Source organism: Lynx canadensis, chromosome A1 (assembly GCF_007474595.2).
Source record: "Lynx canadensis isolate LIC74 chromosome A1, mLynCan4.pri.v2, whole genome shotgun sequence".
Lineage (NCBI taxonomy): Eukaryota > Metazoa > Chordata > Mammalia > Carnivora > Felidae > Lynx > Lynx canadensis.
The window spans coordinates 6,070,280-6,088,646 of NC_044303.2; the positions used below are offsets into that span (position 1 = coordinate 6,070,280).

Consider the following 18,367-nt stretch of genomic DNA (forward strand, 5'->3'; position numbering starts at 1 on the left):
GGCTGACAGCTCAGAGCCTGGAGCCCGCTTCGAATTCTGTGTCTCCCTCTCTCTCTGCCCCTCCCCTGCTCTCTCTCTCTCAAAAATAAATAAACATTAAAAACAATTTTTTAAATATGGATTAAATTCTCCAATCAAAAAGTATAGAATGACTGAATGGAAAAGAAAACAAGATGCAAATATATTTTGCCTACAAGAGACTCTCTTTAGCTTCAAGGATACACATAGGCTCAAAGGGAAGAGTGGGAAAAAGATACTCCATGCAAGTGGAAACCAAAAGAGAGTAGGGAGAGCTGTACTTATGTCAAAATAGATTTTAACTCAAAAGCTGTAACACAAGGTAAAGAAGGCCATTGTATGATGATAAAGGGATTATATCTTTATGGGATATAACAGTTGTAAATCTATATGACCCCAACATTGGAGCACCCAAATATATTAAGCATATGCTAACAGATATGAAGGGAGAAATAGTATAATATAGTAGGAACTTCAGTACTCCACTTTCAATAATGAATAGATCATCCAGGCAGAAATCAATGAGGAAACATCGGATTTGAACCAATGTTTTATATATATATATATATATATATATATATAATATATTGTATATATAATATATACTTAAAATATGTATCTATATATAATATATATATATACTATTATATCTAACAACAGCAGAATATACATCCTTCTCAAGTACATGTGTATCATTTGCCGGAATAGACCATATGTTAGGTCACCAAACAAGTCTTTGCAAATTTAAGAAGGTTGAAATCATACCCATTATCTATTCAGACCACAGTGGTATGAAACTAGAAATCAGTAACAGGAAGGAAACCTGGAAAATTCACAAATATGTGGAAATTAGACTACACACTCCTGAACAACCGGTGGATCAAAGAAGAGATCAGAAGGGAACTGAAGTAGTTTGAAACAAACAAAGATGAAGTCACAGCATATACCAAAATTTATGGGATGCAGCAAAAGCAGAGGAAAATTTACAGTGACAAATGACTATATGGAGAAACCTGAAAGATCTGAAATAACCTCACTTTATAAATCAAAGAACTAGAAGAAGAACAAACTAAACCCAAAGTTAGTAGAAAGAAGGAAATACCAAAGACAGTAGACAATATCAATGAAACTAAGAGCTGGTTTTTTTGACAGATGGAACAAACTATTAGCTAGACTAGAAGAAGGAGAAGGATCAAGTAAATAACATCAGAAACGAAAGGGGACATTACAGCTATACCAAAGAAATACAAAGGATCATAAGAGATTACTGTGAATGATTATATGCTAACAATTTAGGTAGCCTAGAAGAAATGGATAAATTCCTAGAAACAAACAGCCTAATAAGACTGAATCATGAAGAAATAGAAAAATCTAGTCCTAAAGTAAGGAGATTGAATCCCAACAAAGGAAAGCCTAGTACCAGATAGTTTCCTGGTGATTTCTAAACATATGAGGAAGGATCCTTCTCAAACTCTTCACAAAAATTGAAGAAGAAGAAACACTCTTAAACTCATTTTGCAAGGCCAGATATCAAAGCCAGATGAGGACGCTACAGGAAAACAGGCCAGTATCCTTCCTGAATATAGACGCAAAAGATCTTGACAAAATATTAGGCAACTGGTTTTAGTACCACATTAAAAGGATCATATGCTGTAATCAAGTAAGATTTATCTCCGGGATGCAAGGATCTTTCAACATAAACAAATCAAGAAATGTGATATATCACATTAATGGAATGAAAAATAAAAATCATATGATCATCTGAATAGATAAAGAAAAAGCACTTACCAAATACAACCTCCTTTCATGATTGAAACCTCTGGACAAAGTGGATATAGAGGGAATGTGCCTCAAAATAATAAGGCCATGTAAAATAAGACCATGGCTCACATCATACTCTACAATGAAAAGCTAAACACTTCTCTTCTAAGATCAGGGTGCCTACTCTTACCACTCCCGTTCAACATTGTCCTAGTAGAACAGTTAGGCAAGAAAAGGTAAAAGGAAGAAGTAAATTTGTTTGTTTGCAGGTGATATGATCTTATATATGGAATATTCTAAAGACTTCACCAAAAAACTGCTAGAATTGGATTCAATAAAATTGCAGGATACAAATCAACTTACAGAAATTCGCATTTCTATGCACTAACAACAAAGCATCTAAAAAGAAATTAAACAATCTTATTTAAAATAGCATCATAAACTTTATTTTTTAAATTTTTTTTCAACGTTTTTATTTATTTCTGGGACAGAGAGAGACAGAGCATGAACGGGGGAGGGGCAGAGAGAGAGGGAGACACAGAATCCGAAACAGGCTCCAGGCTCCGAGCCATCAGCCCAGAGCCTGACGCGGGGCTTGAACTCACGGACCGTGAGATCGTGACCTGGCTGAAGTCGGATGCTTAACCAACTGCGCCACCCAGGCGCCCCATCATAAACTTTAAAATACTTACGGGTAATTTAACCAAAGAGGTGAATATTTGAACAGTGAAAGAAATTGAAGACAAATAAACGGAAGGATATCATGTTGGTTAAATGGAAGAATCAATATTGTTAAAATGTCATACTACCCAAGCAGTCTATGGTTTCAGTGCAATCCCTGTCAAAATTCTGATGGTGTTTTTCACATAAATAGAAAAAACAATCCTGAAATTTGTATGGAACCACAAAAGACCCCGAATTGCCAAAGCAATCCCGAAAAAGAACAAAAATGGAGGCATCACCCTTCCTGATTTCAGTCTGTCATACAAACTTATAGTAAAACAGTATGGTACTGGTATGAAAATAGACACACAGACCAATGGGACAGAATTGAGAGCCCAGAGATAAACTCTTGCCTATACTAATATGTGGCTGATATCTGACTAATAATACTAATATGTCATCTAATATGTGACTAAGGGGTGAAGAGCCAGTTAGATCTGTGCTTTTGTAATTCCGAAGGCGAATGCTATGAACAAGGGATGGCAATAAGGTTGGAGAGCAGGGATTTGATAACTGACTAGATAGGTGAAATGAAGAGGAAAAATAAAATAATTTCCTGATTGTGAGTAAATGGTAAACCACAGAGTTTGACAAGTTGTGAAGGTCTGAGGACCACTGCTGAAGGTGAGACTGGGGTTAGGCCAGTGTTTAAGAATTTCTAAGCACGGAAGCAGATCCCTCTGGACTTTATCTCCTTTCATTTCACCTGCTTTCTTTCATGGTCCAGAGTTTGCAGGAGAGGGGAAAGATCTCTGAGAGATTTTGCGGGTGTAAGTTTTCTTTTCTTTTCTTTTCTTTTCTTTTCTTTTCTTTTCTTTTCTTTTCTTTCTTTCTCTCTTTCTCTCTTTCTTTCTTTTAAATTGTTTAATGTTCATTTATTTTTTGAGAGACAGAGTGGAGTGGAGGAGGGGAAGAGAGGGAGACACAGAATCCCAAGCAAGCTCCAGGCTCTGAGCTGTCAGCACAGAGCCCAACATGGGGCTTGAACTCACAAACCATGAGATCATGACCTGAACCTAAGTCGGATGCCCAACCTACCGAGCCACCCAGGCACCCCTGCAGGTGTGAAGTTTCTGATTGGTCTTAGGTGTCCATCACTTTTAACTTCTTCCTCACCAGATATTCTTTAATTTATTTAACTTTTTTCCTTATCTCACATTTTATTTTGGAAGTATCTTAGATTTCTTACATGTAACTTTCATTATCGATCGGTTCTGAGAAATATAATGTGGAAATACAAGCCAAAGAACATTTCCAAATTTTTGTAAAATCCTCAGTTTAAATACTTTTGCTGTTAATTCATCTTAAAGAAGGAAATCAAACATTAAATCCAAGTTAACTCTGAAGCTGTGGCTAATATGTTTTGGAAAATTGGGTTACTAGGATGAAGTAGCTTATGTGTTTGTAGTTCTTTATAGGTCGTTTCATATCTAGATCAGTGCTTCAAACTCAAAATAGATTTATAATTAGTTGGCCTTCATGCAGGTATTCTTTTTCTTTGATGTCAAATTTATAAAGTATATGTATACGTTTTCATCTTGAAGTACTTTATAATAGTGGGAATGAAGACAGAAGTTACCCAGAGTCACCAAGCTAGTCTTGCAAGTGCAGTGATGTGTAGTGTGAGAGAATTTGTCATTGCAGGAGTATGTGCTGGACCTGCTGTGCAGTCATAAAAATATGTTCACTTTTCATTATAATCCTATAACTGTCTTCTCACAATCGATCTTTTCTCCAGGTGTCTATTCAACAACAGTTTTACAGGCCTTTAGTTACAAAAGTTGTATCAGCCTGATACATGTTACATGATACAGATTATTTCACAAAATGATGTGATCTATTGTTTTGTATGACAGGTGTCATTTAGAAGTATTTAACTGTTTAAAGGTATAAAACATTGATTTATTAGTAGTAGCAAGGCTTTTCCAACATGTAGGAGGTGTTAAGAGTTTGTTAGAATCTAAATTTGTACCTCTTTTGTGAACTGTTTGAAAATTGGTTTTCCCCACTACCTTTACGTTTTGGGATTAGTCTAGTTCTGATAATCATAAGATGTTCCCCCCCTTTTGTATAGTCTTTTGTGCCTTGTCTCTTGGCTTCAAATCACTCAAAGTATATACTTTGTTAAATCATAGCTTTTATACACAATTTAAATTTTTTTTACCTCTTTGCCATTTTTTAGTTTTATATAACTAAAAGATCATAGATCTGTGAATGCTACAAATAAAACTTGAAACTTCGGGTAGTCTTTTGTTTTAAGGTCTCTTGGTCCTCTTTTTGTTCATAGAATATAATAGTAGCAGCTTTAACTTTTTTAATGTTTAATTTTGAGAGAGAGACAGAGAGAGTGAGCAGGGGAGGGGCAGAAAGAGAGGGAGAGAGAGAATCCCAAGCAGACTCTGCACTGTCAGCACAGAGCTGATATGGGGCTGGAACTCACAAACTGGGAGATCATGACCTGAGCTGAAACTAAGAGTCAGATGCTTAACCGAAAGAGCCACCCAGGTGCCCTGATAATAGCAGCTTTAAATGAAAAGTTTCTATAGCTTGTACTCCATGCGTTGCCGGATAAGTTGTTAGGAGGGAGTTTGAATCTGTGTGTGTTAATGATAAGCAAAGAATAGTCTATTTATTAGCTCATCTAGGTAGAGGAGGTGTATTCATTTACGCATGACCCATTTATTGCTGTAGTGAAATTGCCTAAGAGTATTTTACCGGAAGCAATTTGTAATACAGTTGGTAGTCACACTTCCTGAACAGAGCCAATGTAGCATATGGTTGGAGATGCTTTCCGCAGTCAAACTGCTGGGTTTGAGGTCCCGGTTTGCTGCTCTCTAGCATTGTGACTATGGATTCCCTGTTTCCTTTTATGTAAAATGGGATAACAATAATGTGTTGTTGTGATGCCATTATTAAACAATGCTTGCACATAAAGGACAGTCTGTGTCATCAGTTATGTCACCTACATAACTGATACTTGTTTTTTTTATAACTGAGTTAAAATAGTACTGTGGGCAGTCAGTAACTTAATTATTACTAAAATTATCTTCTTCCTCTGTGTGTGTGTGTGTGTGTGTGTGTATACATATAGGTGTGTATATATGCACGCATATACACACATATAGTTAGCTATATTTATCTGTGTATATCTCTACTGTATATATGCAGATATATAAATGTACATATGTGTATATATGTATTTATGTGCATGTATTTGCATATGTATTTTGAAATGTGCTTATGTATGTGTACATAAATATTTCTGTAGAGAAACATGCTGGCTATATATAACTATATACATGTAAATTACATATTTTATGTACACAATTTCAGAGCATGTGTGGCATGAACTTCAACATGTATTTATCTTAAGTGCTTAATATAGTACTTGGCTGTGGAAAGTGCTTGGTACATATTATAATATTCTTCTAGGAATCCTATTCCTTGTCTGCCTGCCAAGAAGTCAACATTTATTGAATATTCACCTGTGGAGAAATGGGCTTTCTGATACTTTGGAAAGTTGGAGGCAAAGGTATATAGTTCCCACTCCTGGGAAATAACTTTGCTTCCTCCCTTCAGATAATAGTGAGTTTGCTTTAAGAACTAGGAGAACACAGCCCTTGTAAATCCACTAATAGAGTAATTTTTTACGGAATGGTATGAAAGTGTCAAATGTAAAAGGTTAGTTAATGTTAATATTGCTAGACTTCAGCTTCTCCAATCTGGCACGGCCCTGCCTTTCAAGGAGAGACTCACTGGGAGCTGATGCCCCTCCTTTGCCCCATCCACTCTGAAATACGCTGCATGTTTCGTTATTCTGTGTGGCCCTCTGCTTTCTGGTTAGATGTTACATCTTCACCTAATTACAGTGAGACCCTATCCAGTTCTACCTTATGTGTAATTGGTGGGGCAGTGAGTGAGTGAGTGGAAGGAAACAGGGAAGAAGAGAGAAGTTTCTTCTTGCCAGTTTTTAACTTGTTTGAAGCACTGTATTTGGAACTGTTCTTAGGCAAGGAAGTTTATCACTCCTTAATTCCACTCCTGTTTATTTATGTATTGAAAATAGCAAATTTTAGTTTTGGAACTTGTTACTCAACTTTTAGATTATTGACGGTAGCTTCCTAATTACCCTTCTTGCCTCCAATGTTGATATTTCTGTTGTGTGCTAATGTGTGATCTTTCTGTAAGTTTAGTCTAGTCAGACCTTGTTAATTTTATTGTGTTTAACACTGTCAAATATCTATGTAATTCTGTTGAAATTTTCTTAATTTTATTTATCTTTGGCATATACCAAATTTAATTCTTTTCCCACTGTAATTTTTTCCCCAGAATTCTAGGAAACCCTATTTTTGTACTTGGGTAGGGATAGTTCCATTTAACTGGTTGTTTCTTGTTTTTCTGTACATAGAATTGAATTGAAAATACTGTTAAGTACATGGTATACTGTCATTGTCACTCTGTGCAAGGTCCTATATTTTATTTTTCATTCTCCTGTCTCTATCCCATCTCTTCTCCTACTATAATCAATTCCTGTTCTTTTCTTTTTTCTTTTCTTTTCTTTTTTTTTCTTTTCTTTTCTTTTCTTTTCTTTTCTTTTCTTTTCTTTTGTTTCACTTCATTTTATTTCATTCATTTATTTATTTAGAGAGAGAGCTTGAGCAGGGGAGGGAGCAGAGGGAGGAGAGAGAATCTTAAGCAGTCTCCACGCCCAGCGCGGCACCAGGCTCGATCCCACAACTCTGGGATCATCACCTGAGCTGGAATCAAGAGTCAGACACTCAACTGACTGAGCCACCTAGGTGCCCTCTCATTCTGATTTTTTGAGTATAGATCCTTTCAGCCCCTATTTTAATCTAAATATCTTTATTATATACTTGTACCCATGAAAATATTGCTTGGGTATGGTTTAGTCTCATTCCTCTTAAAAATGTTATGTTTCTGCTTAGCTATATGTAGACCCAGTTCATTGCTTTTGACCAGATATTCTCAATACTGTATATGTACACACCATGTGTTACTTATGTATACATGGTATGGTGGTGTATACATAGTATGCCCCTATTTGCTTCCACAACAGTGTCCTCCTTTGACACTATATGAAACCTTTCCTATGGTATATAATCAATCAGGAAAGGAACTGCTGGTGTAGGAAGTATACATACTTAATACCACTACTCCAGATTGCTTTCTAAAATGTACCAGTTTATACTGTTAATAGTACATGAGGTTACCATTCCTTTACGTTTTTCACCAGTTTAAATGAGAACCTTTAAATAATGTTAAATGTTAATCTTTAAAGATACTGGAAACAAAAATAGAAGGGAAGAGTGAGAGGGTAGAAGTATATTGATTTCTTTACGTAGAAAAACTTTTGTGGCCAGATTTTTATTTATAAATTCAGGTTTTACGCTGTGTTGCTAATGACAGAATAAACCCTCTGCATGTGAGAGACAGAGCTGTAATGTAATGACTTCAGATCCCATCCAGTTCATTTGTTCAACAATGAGCATTCATAACAATCTTTTCAATTACAGAGTGTTGTCGACGAGGTAGAATGTACATTAAGGGAGAAGAAGACATTTTTAGGGTGTCTTAATAACATCAATCTTGAATAATTAAAATAATACTTGGAGTATAATATGAATATTTTAGAAACATTTGAGTATATTCGTATGCCTGATGTAATAGTACTTTTAAGAAAACAGTATTTGGGGCCAAGTGGAAATAAATTAGTGGATATGTGAAATAGCAAGAAAGACCAACCATTTGGGAGAAAAATACTATGCATTGATTTCTGGTTTTAGCGTTTCTTAGTTCTTGGACCATGAATGTTAAGGAGAAGAAAAATGATTATAGACAACGAATATTAAGATACGGTTCTTGAAGTCAAGATGCAGTGACTATAAATAACTTTCTAGAGTTAATGTTCAGAAAAATGGCACTTTGAGAAGTTGATTTAAAAAGATTGGTAAGTAGTTTACTTTGATGGAAAACCCCCACATGTAATGATACTTGATCATGTTACTGTAATCTTATAACTGAACAGACAGGAAGGGACCAAGAGTTACTTTCTGACTTCCAAGCTCAGCAGTTTGTTAAATTCTGCATAGCTGTTTCTCCAAACAAGGTGAAGATGAGTTTAAAGTGTGAGAACTAACAAGTTTAGCGTGAATTGCTTGAGATCATGTAGATGGGAGATACTCACTTCTAGGTTTACAAGAAGGTTTATAATTTCTTGGAGCTTGGCATCTGGAGCTGCCAAGAAACTTGAAAGTAATTCCTGATAGGGCATTCTTTTTCACTGCTGTATCTTGGAGACTATACCTGTGCCAAGCACAGGAACCTCCCCCAAAGTGCCAAGAAATCCCCTCAAATCTAGAATTAGTAATTTTAGTAATTTTTAAAATAAACTTGGGTTGTTGACAAAAAAGTTAATTTCTAGATTTCATTTGTCAGACGATCAAAAGAGCCGAATGTGTTAATATGACAAGGGATTTTAAGCAAGATGTAGTGTGGCTAATTAGAATGTGCTCTCAGAGTGTACCCAATTTAAATGAAAGGAAGTGTTGTTTCAGTTTGCTTTAATGCACTATAACTTCATGTGAGATTATTGGGCATAAGGCCATCAATAATGCACCGGTAGTCAAAGTTTATTAGTCTGCCGTAGCAAATGACAGTGAACATCTGGGAACTGTGAGGTATCTCAGCAGGAGGGAGTGGGCAAGGGCTTCGGAGGGTTTGGGCTTGGGCTGCATGGTCTTCAGGAAAGACTGGGGGAGTAGATCAGCTCTGGATTGGATACTCTCATGAAATGGGGTCTGTTTGGTAATTGGGTAGCTCAGCATTCTCTTCAAGAGTAGGAGTGAAGCAAAGCTGGGACTCACTGGTAAGAGAACAGTAATCACTCATAAAAGGGCCATTTTAGTCATTCTGCAGCTGTGGTGTTGCCTTAGGCAAACTTTATTTCCTGTGTGCCTTTGTACTGGCATTGCCTCTAATCTGTTAGGTATATCACAGTCTGATTACCAGCGGAGTTTATTTTCACTGTTCTCAGCCCCTCATTTTGGCCAAATTCAGCCATTCAGGACATTGTTCTGTAAAATCCAGACCTTCACTCTTGCCAGAATTCCACTGATCAGGAGGCTGTTCAGGCAACCTCAGTTGTTGGACTGAAGTGAGTTCTTTATGTATACTTTTTGTTGTTGTAAGGTTAGTTATTGAATCATCCAAAGCAAAAATGGCTGTGCACATGTAGGACTCTGGAGTCATTTGAGCACTGCAGTGTGGCACATGCTGAGATTAACAGGTTTCGTAATCTGTTTCTAAGCAAAGAGCCAAGTCCCAAGTGTGGTTTTGGTGTAGACAGAAACTTTGCTAGGTTTGACATCACGGGGGCTCCCTGTCCTGTTTACTGTTTTGAGTTTACTATTTCAGGAGTTGCTTAGTAGTTGAGTGTGATTGCCCAGGAACTAGAGTGAGCGGAGTTGCTCCCAAAAGAAAGTGGCTAAAATCTCAATAATTAGCTTGTTTGCATTATTTTAGTGAAATCATGAGCAAATTGTAGCCAGGTATTGGATTCATACAAGGAGTGATTAGGGATACAAAGCGCAATATTAAGGGTATTGTTATTAGACATAGCAGGTGTCTGTTAATAATTCAGAAATTTAAACCAGCATAGAGGATCGAAAAGAGCTGTGGAATGAGAGCATGCCGATTTAAGCCTGACGGTCTTTGGTTCTTGCCATTTAAATCTTGTTCCATGGGTCCTGGGTGGAAGCTGTCTCATTCTCTAGGATCATCTTCTGGAGGATTCTTAGGCATCCTCAATTTGAGGTCTCTGGCTGGGACGGTCTTGCAGTAATTTGAGGATGTGTTGTTATGTCACGGTAATTGAGAGCTGTGCATCCAAGGAGTTCTGCTGTTGTAGTTGTCAACAGAGTATGGCAAGGTCATTTCCATGGGGGTTCAAGTGCAGTCTTTCCCTAATGATGCTTCAAAAATAGCCAGTCACCTAATCTGAGAGCGTATAGAGCTGATTAAGTATCTAGCCAGGGAAGATAAGGTTGAACAGCTCTGGAAAATTAGGTTAACCAGAATTTTTAGAAGGGGAGAAAGCAGCTCCTCTATTGATGTGTATATAATACACAAGGATGTAAGGCTTTAGTCAGTGGTTACCCAAGGAGTTAGAACATATTGTGAACAGTGAGGACTTGAACCAATCTGCAAGGCTTCTTGATTTCTACCATCAAGTGCGTTATGTTCGTTCTTAATTGACTAGGATACTGAAACCTAGAAACAAAAATATTGAAACAGTCATTGTACCAGTTTTTCTCTAAGAACATGAGTCTGCCTCTTCTCAGCTCAATGTACATAAATCACCAAACATATGTACATATGTATATATATGTGTATATATGTATGTGTACATATATGTATATATACACACACATACACACATATGTATATGCACATTAATACATTTTATTTGCATTTAATGTATAACAGCTGAACTCCTTTAATTTGTCAAATAAATCAATTTGGAGAGAACAGAGTTTTTAAAATAAGAAATCCAGGGGCGCCTGGGTGGCTCAGTCGGTTAAGCGGCCGACTTCGGCTCAGGTCACGATCTCGCGATCCGTGAGTTCGAGCCCCGTGTCGGGCTCTGTGCTGACAGCTCAGAGCCTGGAGCCTGTTTCAGATTCTGTGTCTCCCTCTCTCTCTGACCCTCCCCTGTTCATGCTCTGTCTCTCTCTGTCTCAAAAATAAATGAACGTTAAAAAAAAAAATTAAAAATAAGAAATCCAAAGATACGTTAAGTGTAAAAGACATCCGCTTTATTATTTTGATTTTTGGGACCTAAATTCACAAAAGACAAAATCAGATGATAATAATATGTGAACTTTAGTCGTGGTATCCAAAGGTAAAAAGTAGTTCCTAAGCCATATTTGAAAATACTAATTGCAGTAAGAACAATAATTATTAGGACCTTTAATCTTTTTAAATAGATTTTATTAAAAATGATTTAAAATATGTCTAAGGCCCAAGGATGTATCTTTAAGAGCATTCTGTCCCAAACTGGAAATACTAAGATTATTAAAAATACCAAATACTTAAGCAAGTTAGGGGGCTGAATTCACATCTCTGTAGCATTCGGCCAGGGCAGCTCATTGTCGTGCACAGTCGCTGAGATTCGTGCTGTGGGCTAGCATCCTCCCAGGCCTTTTCCCTCGGTAGCCATCGTACTGCAGCACAACAGTGACGGTTGCTTATGATCTGCTTACAGATTATTGCATAATAAAGATAATTACATCTTCAGTTTAACACATTACACTTCATGTAATTCACAATTTTTACTACGTAACTAACAGTGATTGGTTCAGCTGTTTCTTTCTTTTTTGCTTCTCCCGTAAAGCATGACTTTTTCCATGAAGGAAGTACTGTACTGATTTACATTCTGGCTCAAGCTCCTTGATCTGGCTGACTACTCTGTAATGTTTTTCTGTCATTGCAGCTGACAGTGTAATTCTCCAGAACAGGCTCTTACACCCCAAACAACTTCTATTGACACTGTAATCAGTACCTCATGATTTTACGTAGTGCAGTTAGGCCAGAGCTTCTGTCTTCTAAAACTGCTGTTGAGAAGTCCACAGGTATCCTGATTCCTGATTCTTTTTTTAAAATTTATTTTTATTGAGATATAATTCACATATAGCATTGTGTAAGTTTAAATTGTACCACTTGTTGACTTGATAAATTTGTATATTGTAATATGACTTCCACTGTAGTGTAGCTAACACTTTTTTTTCCCCCTAGTGGGAACCATTAAGATACAGTCTCTTAGCAACTTTGAAGTTTATAATATAGTATTGTTGTCTATAATCACTATCCTGTTCATTAAACATCTCCCTGTGCCCCTCGCCCCAGGTAGTCACCATTCTGCTTTCTGTTTTTATGAGTTCAGGGATTCCACATATAAGTGATATCATACGGTATTTTCTTTATGGGATTTATCTCACTTAGCTTAATGTCCTCAGGTTCATCCATGTTGTCACAAATGGCAGGATTTTCTTCTTTCTCGTGGCCAGTATTGATCCTTTCTAAATGGCCCATTACCTGTCTCCGCCGGAAGCTTGTAAAATCCGCTCATCTCTACTTTTCTGAAAGATGTAGGTATTGTGTCTTGATGTGGGTCTGTTTTCAGCTATTTGTGGTGGGAACTCATTGCACCCTTTCAGTTTTAGAAATCCTGTCATTCGGTTTGGGAAGTTGCCTTGAATTACTTCTTTTCTCTGTTCTTTTCTTTCTTAACTGCTAGTTACTTGTATATTGGATTTCATGGACTGGTTGTCTAATTTTTCTGTTTTTCTTTCACATTCCTTATTTTATTCTATTTTCTAGGAATGTCTCTTCAGCTTTATCTTCCACTCAGCCAGTCCTACTTCCGGAGTTATCTCGTACTGTCAGTTCTCTGATCTTGGAGGATCTTGCTGTGTGCATCTAATTGGTCCTCCGTTTCCTTCACTGTCAGTGTCTGAACTAGTTTTTCTTGGGTCTTGTTAATCAGTTAGTGTTTGTCCACTTACTTTCTAGTTTCCAAAGCTTTATGCTGCCTCCTCTCCATTTCTCATCCATGTGAGTTAATATTTTTTAAAAATTTCTTGGCCATTGTTTTAGTAGGGTTTTAGGAAGGAAGTGAAATTTCATATGTGTGTACATTACTCTTTTGTACCAAAACACTGCTCATTTTTTTTACCCGCTCCTTTACGGCCATTTTCTATTACTGGCGTACTCTTTCGTCATGGTTCCATTCTCTTCCTTTCGGCTTCCTCGTGTAACACACTTTCCCTCAGCTTTCTTTATTATTTTTAATGTAATATTTTCTTGTCATACTTACGTTTTTTTACTCTCCCTGAAGTGAAGCACATATACTCTGTGTACCCCTCTTTGGACACAGATGACACAGCTGACCCCCTCCCATCTTCCCTCTGCCTGTTTCTAAAATCTCATCCATCCTCAGGACTGTGAGCATGTTTCATGATGTTAAACTGCTCCTGCTACTCTCTGCTATTCTCTGAGCATGTCACACCTTCCCCATGCTTCTGTATTTTTGTACGTATCGTTCCCACTTTCTGGAACGTCTGCTCTTGCTACTGATTTCTCTCCACAGCCCCTCCCTCCTTTCCTCACAAACTTCTGAAATCTTGAAAATCTCTGCTTAGGTAGCCTCTTTCTGAAGCTTTCTTTCATCTTGCTTCAACCCTTCAAGTTGTAGTTGGTCCCTTCTATTTATAGCACTTAAAACACTATATTGCAATTATTTATTTATGCAGTCTGACTACTTTAACCGGATCATGACTGAAACTAGGGAACAAATCCTTTTCCTCTCCAATGTGCCTTTTTACTAAAAAGTGACTGTGTGGATGGATATATAAATAAATGTGCTCTGTAAACCACAAAGTGCTGTTATATTATGATGGTAATTCAATGATTTTCAAGAGGAGGTTGCCTTTTTGATTATCAAACATCTAAAGTTTTTCTATTCTCCCATTTCACCTTTCTTTCTCATCACTTACCTTTATAAAATATAACACATATAATTACTTGGGATGCGGGAGAGAACTGTTTGCAGATTAGAATTTTTCAGTTCATTGAGAAGACATTTGCATATGGCAGCGTGGCCATTTACATACAAGAGAAATTCAGGGTTGTTGTTAAGGAGGTGAATGGGTAAGTCTTGGGTTTAATTTCTTTTCTTTCCCACCACTCTCTTTCTCCTTAGAGTGCCCAGATCTAGGATGCTATCCTCAAATAGTACCTATAACAATCCCTTGTACTCACTCCTGGGTTAACCATCTGGTTAAACCGGTACCGTGTACGTGAAAGTGTCTGGCAGACGTATTCTAGTCCCGACGTCATTTTATTTTTGCATCCCCCTGTTCAACTTCATGTTTTTAATTCTTTCACACATCATTCAGACATAGTGAACATTGAGTGTAGGTACACTTAATGTATTTTTAAAATAATGAGTGCCCATGGGGCTTTACTAGAAAGTATGTTATAAAGCCGATTGTCATAAGACAAATCTTTTTTTCAGAAAAATAATGTTGGAATTGGGATTTTTTTTCCCCCACAGCTAAGGATTTGGTGTAAATATATTGCAGTCATGAAGATAAAGCTATGTATGTCTTAATAATTTGAGATAAAGTATTAAATGAACTTAAATGAATAGATTTTATTCAACCAAACCTCCTTTTATCCTTTCAAATCTTGAACTCTACCACTTTGCCCATACTTTTATTTTTTAGGTTTATTTATTTTGAGAGGGAGTGGGGGAGGGGGAGAGAGAGAGGGAGAGAGAATCCTAGGTAGTCTCCGTGCCGGGAGCATGGAGCCAGACGCGGGGCTTGAACTCAGGAACCGTGAGATCATGATCTAAGCCGAAGTCCAGAGTCGGGACGCTTAACTAACTGAGCCGCCTAGGTGCCCTCCTCTTACTTTTAGTATATGACCTAATTTCCAACATGAGGAAGATTCAAAGCCATCAGGTGAGAACTCTCCCTGAAAGTATTTCTCCTTCTAGCCTTGTTTAATTTCTCCTCAGCATTTCCGTCTTTGCTCTCTTAATTTTTACCTGCCTCTCCCTCTTCCATCAGCAGCTCCTTCTCTCTGGATTCTTCCTGGCAGTGCTTAACCTATTCAGTTCTCTTCCATCCTAAAATAATAGTAACTGTAACCTTGCGCATCATCCCAGCTGCTGGTGTACTTTCTCCCTCTCAGATGTCTCCGTTTATTATCTTAGTTTGCTTGTGCCCCGTTCATCGCCAGCTGCTGCAATGCGGACTCTGCCGTCACATCACTTCAACCGTTTTCGCCTGGTCTGCTCTCTGGTGACTTCATCATTGCTAAATTCAGTGAACGCTTCTTCACCTCACTAGTCTCCTCCGCAGCTCTCGATACTATTTACTATTCTACCCTTTTTGAAACTCTTTTTTTTTTTTTTCTGACCTCTCTGGCGTCACTTTACTCCCATGGCTTTGATTACCGTGTGTGTCCTAATTATAGTAAACGCGTGTCTTCAGCTTTCTCTCGAGCTTTAGACTTGTCTATTCAGCCTGCCATCCTCACTCTGGTATCTCGGATGTGCCGCAGACTCAACCTACACAAAACAGAGCTGTCTTCTTCTTCCCTCGGTCCTTTTCCTCCCGTTTCTTATTTCAGTCGGTAATGTTGCTGGTGACCTGCTGCCTCGGCAGAAATCATGATCTTTGGCTCCTCCTCCTTCCTTCTGACCAGTATCCTGTCACCAAGTGCTACTGGTCCTGCCTCGCGCACTCCGGTCCGCGTCCTCTGCATAGAAACCACCGTTGTGCAGCCACCGCCGCCGTCTCTCGGCTGAATTACTTTAACGCTGTTTACTTTTCAGTGGCTTCTCTGCCTCCTGTTCTTATTTGCTCTCCCAAAGCATTCAAAAGGCAGCCAAAGATATGTTTTCCCAGTAAAATATAATTGATAGTCTCTTATTAAAGAGATCTTTAATGGAGGGCTTCCTGTTATTCTTGGAGTAAAAAGACTTTTATGTTCTGGTTCCTGATTAATGTCCTTAGCCTCATCCCCCGTCGTTTACGATGTCTGTTCTCCTCAGATGCTTTTGTCTCGCCTCATGCGTCTTCACATTGTGTTTCCGTCTTAACTCAAGCCACATACACATACACAAATACACATACCCCCACGTCAGCAGTTCTCAAACTCTGATCTGGGAACCGCTAGTTACCCCCAGAATCCTTTCAGAGAATCTGCAAGGTCAACACGATTTTCATAGTAGTGCTGTGATGTCACAGTTGACCCTTGAGTACGTGGGGGTTGGGGGCGCCGACAGCCTACCGCGGTCACCACGGTCTAAAATCCACATATAACTTTTAGTTCCCTAAGAACTTGACTACTTAAGCCATACAGATCACATAAACAGCAAATTAAACACGTTTGTTATGTTACATATGTTATTTACTGTGTTCTTAACAATAAAGAAAGCTTGAAAAAAGAAAATGTTACTAAAACTAGAAGAGAAAATATATTTACAGTACTGTATTGTATTGAAAAAAATCTGCATATAAGTGGACCCGTGCACCTCAAACCCATACTGTTCAAGGACCAATGGTATTTCCTTTCTCACTGTCTTGTGCGTGTACAGTGGGTTTTTTTCCCAAAGGTGTCATAACGTGACATCATCGCTCTGCTGGCTAACGGATAGGTGCTTTGTATTCTGTTTTTAAAAGTTCCCATTTTTAAAATCGAATAGGGTAAATACTGATAGATATGACGAACAAAACCTTGAAGGTCCTCAGTAATATCCAAGAGAGTAAAGGGGTCCTGAGTCAAAACAGTGTGAAAATTGCCACTTAGGCCCCAGTTGAATGGTGTTTCTTCTGAGAAGTCCTTGCTTAGGTCCTCCACCAGAGTAACCGTTGAGTAACCTCTGCAGTTTGCGCTTGCCCTATCATAGCACTTATATTGTACTGCAGTATGTTAGTTACTTATCTGTCTAGGCCAGCAGACACAGAAAGCTCCATAGAAGAAGGAACTCTGCTGTAACCCCCATACCGAGCACAGTTCTGAATACATAGTAAGTGCTTAGTAAACACATGTTGAGTGAATCTCTTCAAAGGTATTTGGGAGATATGAGGACTATAACATGTTTGAAATTATAACCATCTTGTACTTTGCTGATGCATTCATTTCTTAATTTTTTTTTGACCCACCGATATCTGAATGGTTTTAGGAAGCAAGGTTGTGTGTGTGTGTGTGTGTGTGTGTGTGTGTGTGTGTGTGTTGAGGGTACAGTACACACGCACACATGCGTGTATAAAAGGAAATCTATACGTATCATTGCTGAAAGTCTGGAGCTCCATTTCTGAATCTTTGTCTTCCCCAAACCATGGAGGCTTGGACAAGTCTTTTTATTAGTTTGAATGTAACTTTCCTCATCAAATAATGGGATTGAACTAGATTATCTAAAAACTTTTTCCTATATGATACTATTTAACACATGTGAAAAGTGGTCTGTATATCAAATATGTGGCTTATATTTATTTATATTTTATATTACTAAAAATGCACGTAAATTTAGTTTTATCTGTATATTAAAATAACTTTGTTTTTGCAGGAAAGATGATAAGGACTATGCTTTAAAACAAATTGAAGGAACTGGGATCTCTATGTCGGCATGTAGAGAAATAGCAGTAAGTGAAGCTCTTTTTATAATCATTATTATCATTTGACTCATGAATGTCAACTATGTGGTCTCTGAATTGTATTTGTCACATATACACATTAATTGAAAGTTGGTAAATATTTTTCATATTGGCCATTTGTAGAAAAATATATTTCTTTCCTAAGAGAAGTAAAGGTGGCATGTAGTTCTAGCAAAAATGTCTGCATAAATTCATTTCTTTGGGAGTAAGTCAGTCTTAGTTGTTTATATAAATATATATTTTTCTGATAAATGTCACTAAATATTAAGGATCCGGTTATTATTTCATTGGGTGCAATAAAAGTAAGTTTGTAGGAACCTATGTGTTCATTAAAACTAGTATTTCTATTTTAATGAGATTGATGTCATTACATGAACTTAAAATGAGATTGTTACTTGATTTTCATTGTATCTGTTCATTTGAATATGTTAAAAATATGCGCTGTTTTCTTTTGGAAACTTAGCTTTCCATATGGCATTAGAATCTCATTTTTTTTTTTAATTTTTTTTCAACATTTATTTATTTTTGGGACAGAGAGAGAGAGAGCATGAACGGGGGAGGGGCAGAGAGAGGGAGACACAGAATCGGAAACAGGCTCCAGGCTCTGAGCCATCAGC

At 37.6% G+C, this 18,367-nt stretch overlaps 1 protein-coding gene across 4 annotated transcripts in view; it reads left to right on the plus strand.

Moving 5' to 3' along the window:
* Positions 1-18,367, plus strand: part of CDK8 (cyclin dependent kinase 8) — a 112,602-nt gene that overhangs the window by 39,224 nt on the left and 55,011 nt on the right. For all 4 annotated transcript variants that reach the window (XM_030308133.1, XM_030308138.1, XM_030308129.1 and 1 more), the window contains exon 2: positions 17,663-17,738. In XM_030308133.1, coding sequence (XP_030163993.1) covers positions 17,663-17,738 — 76 coding nt within the window. The remainder of the gene's footprint in view (positions 1-17,662; positions 17,739-18,367) is intronic.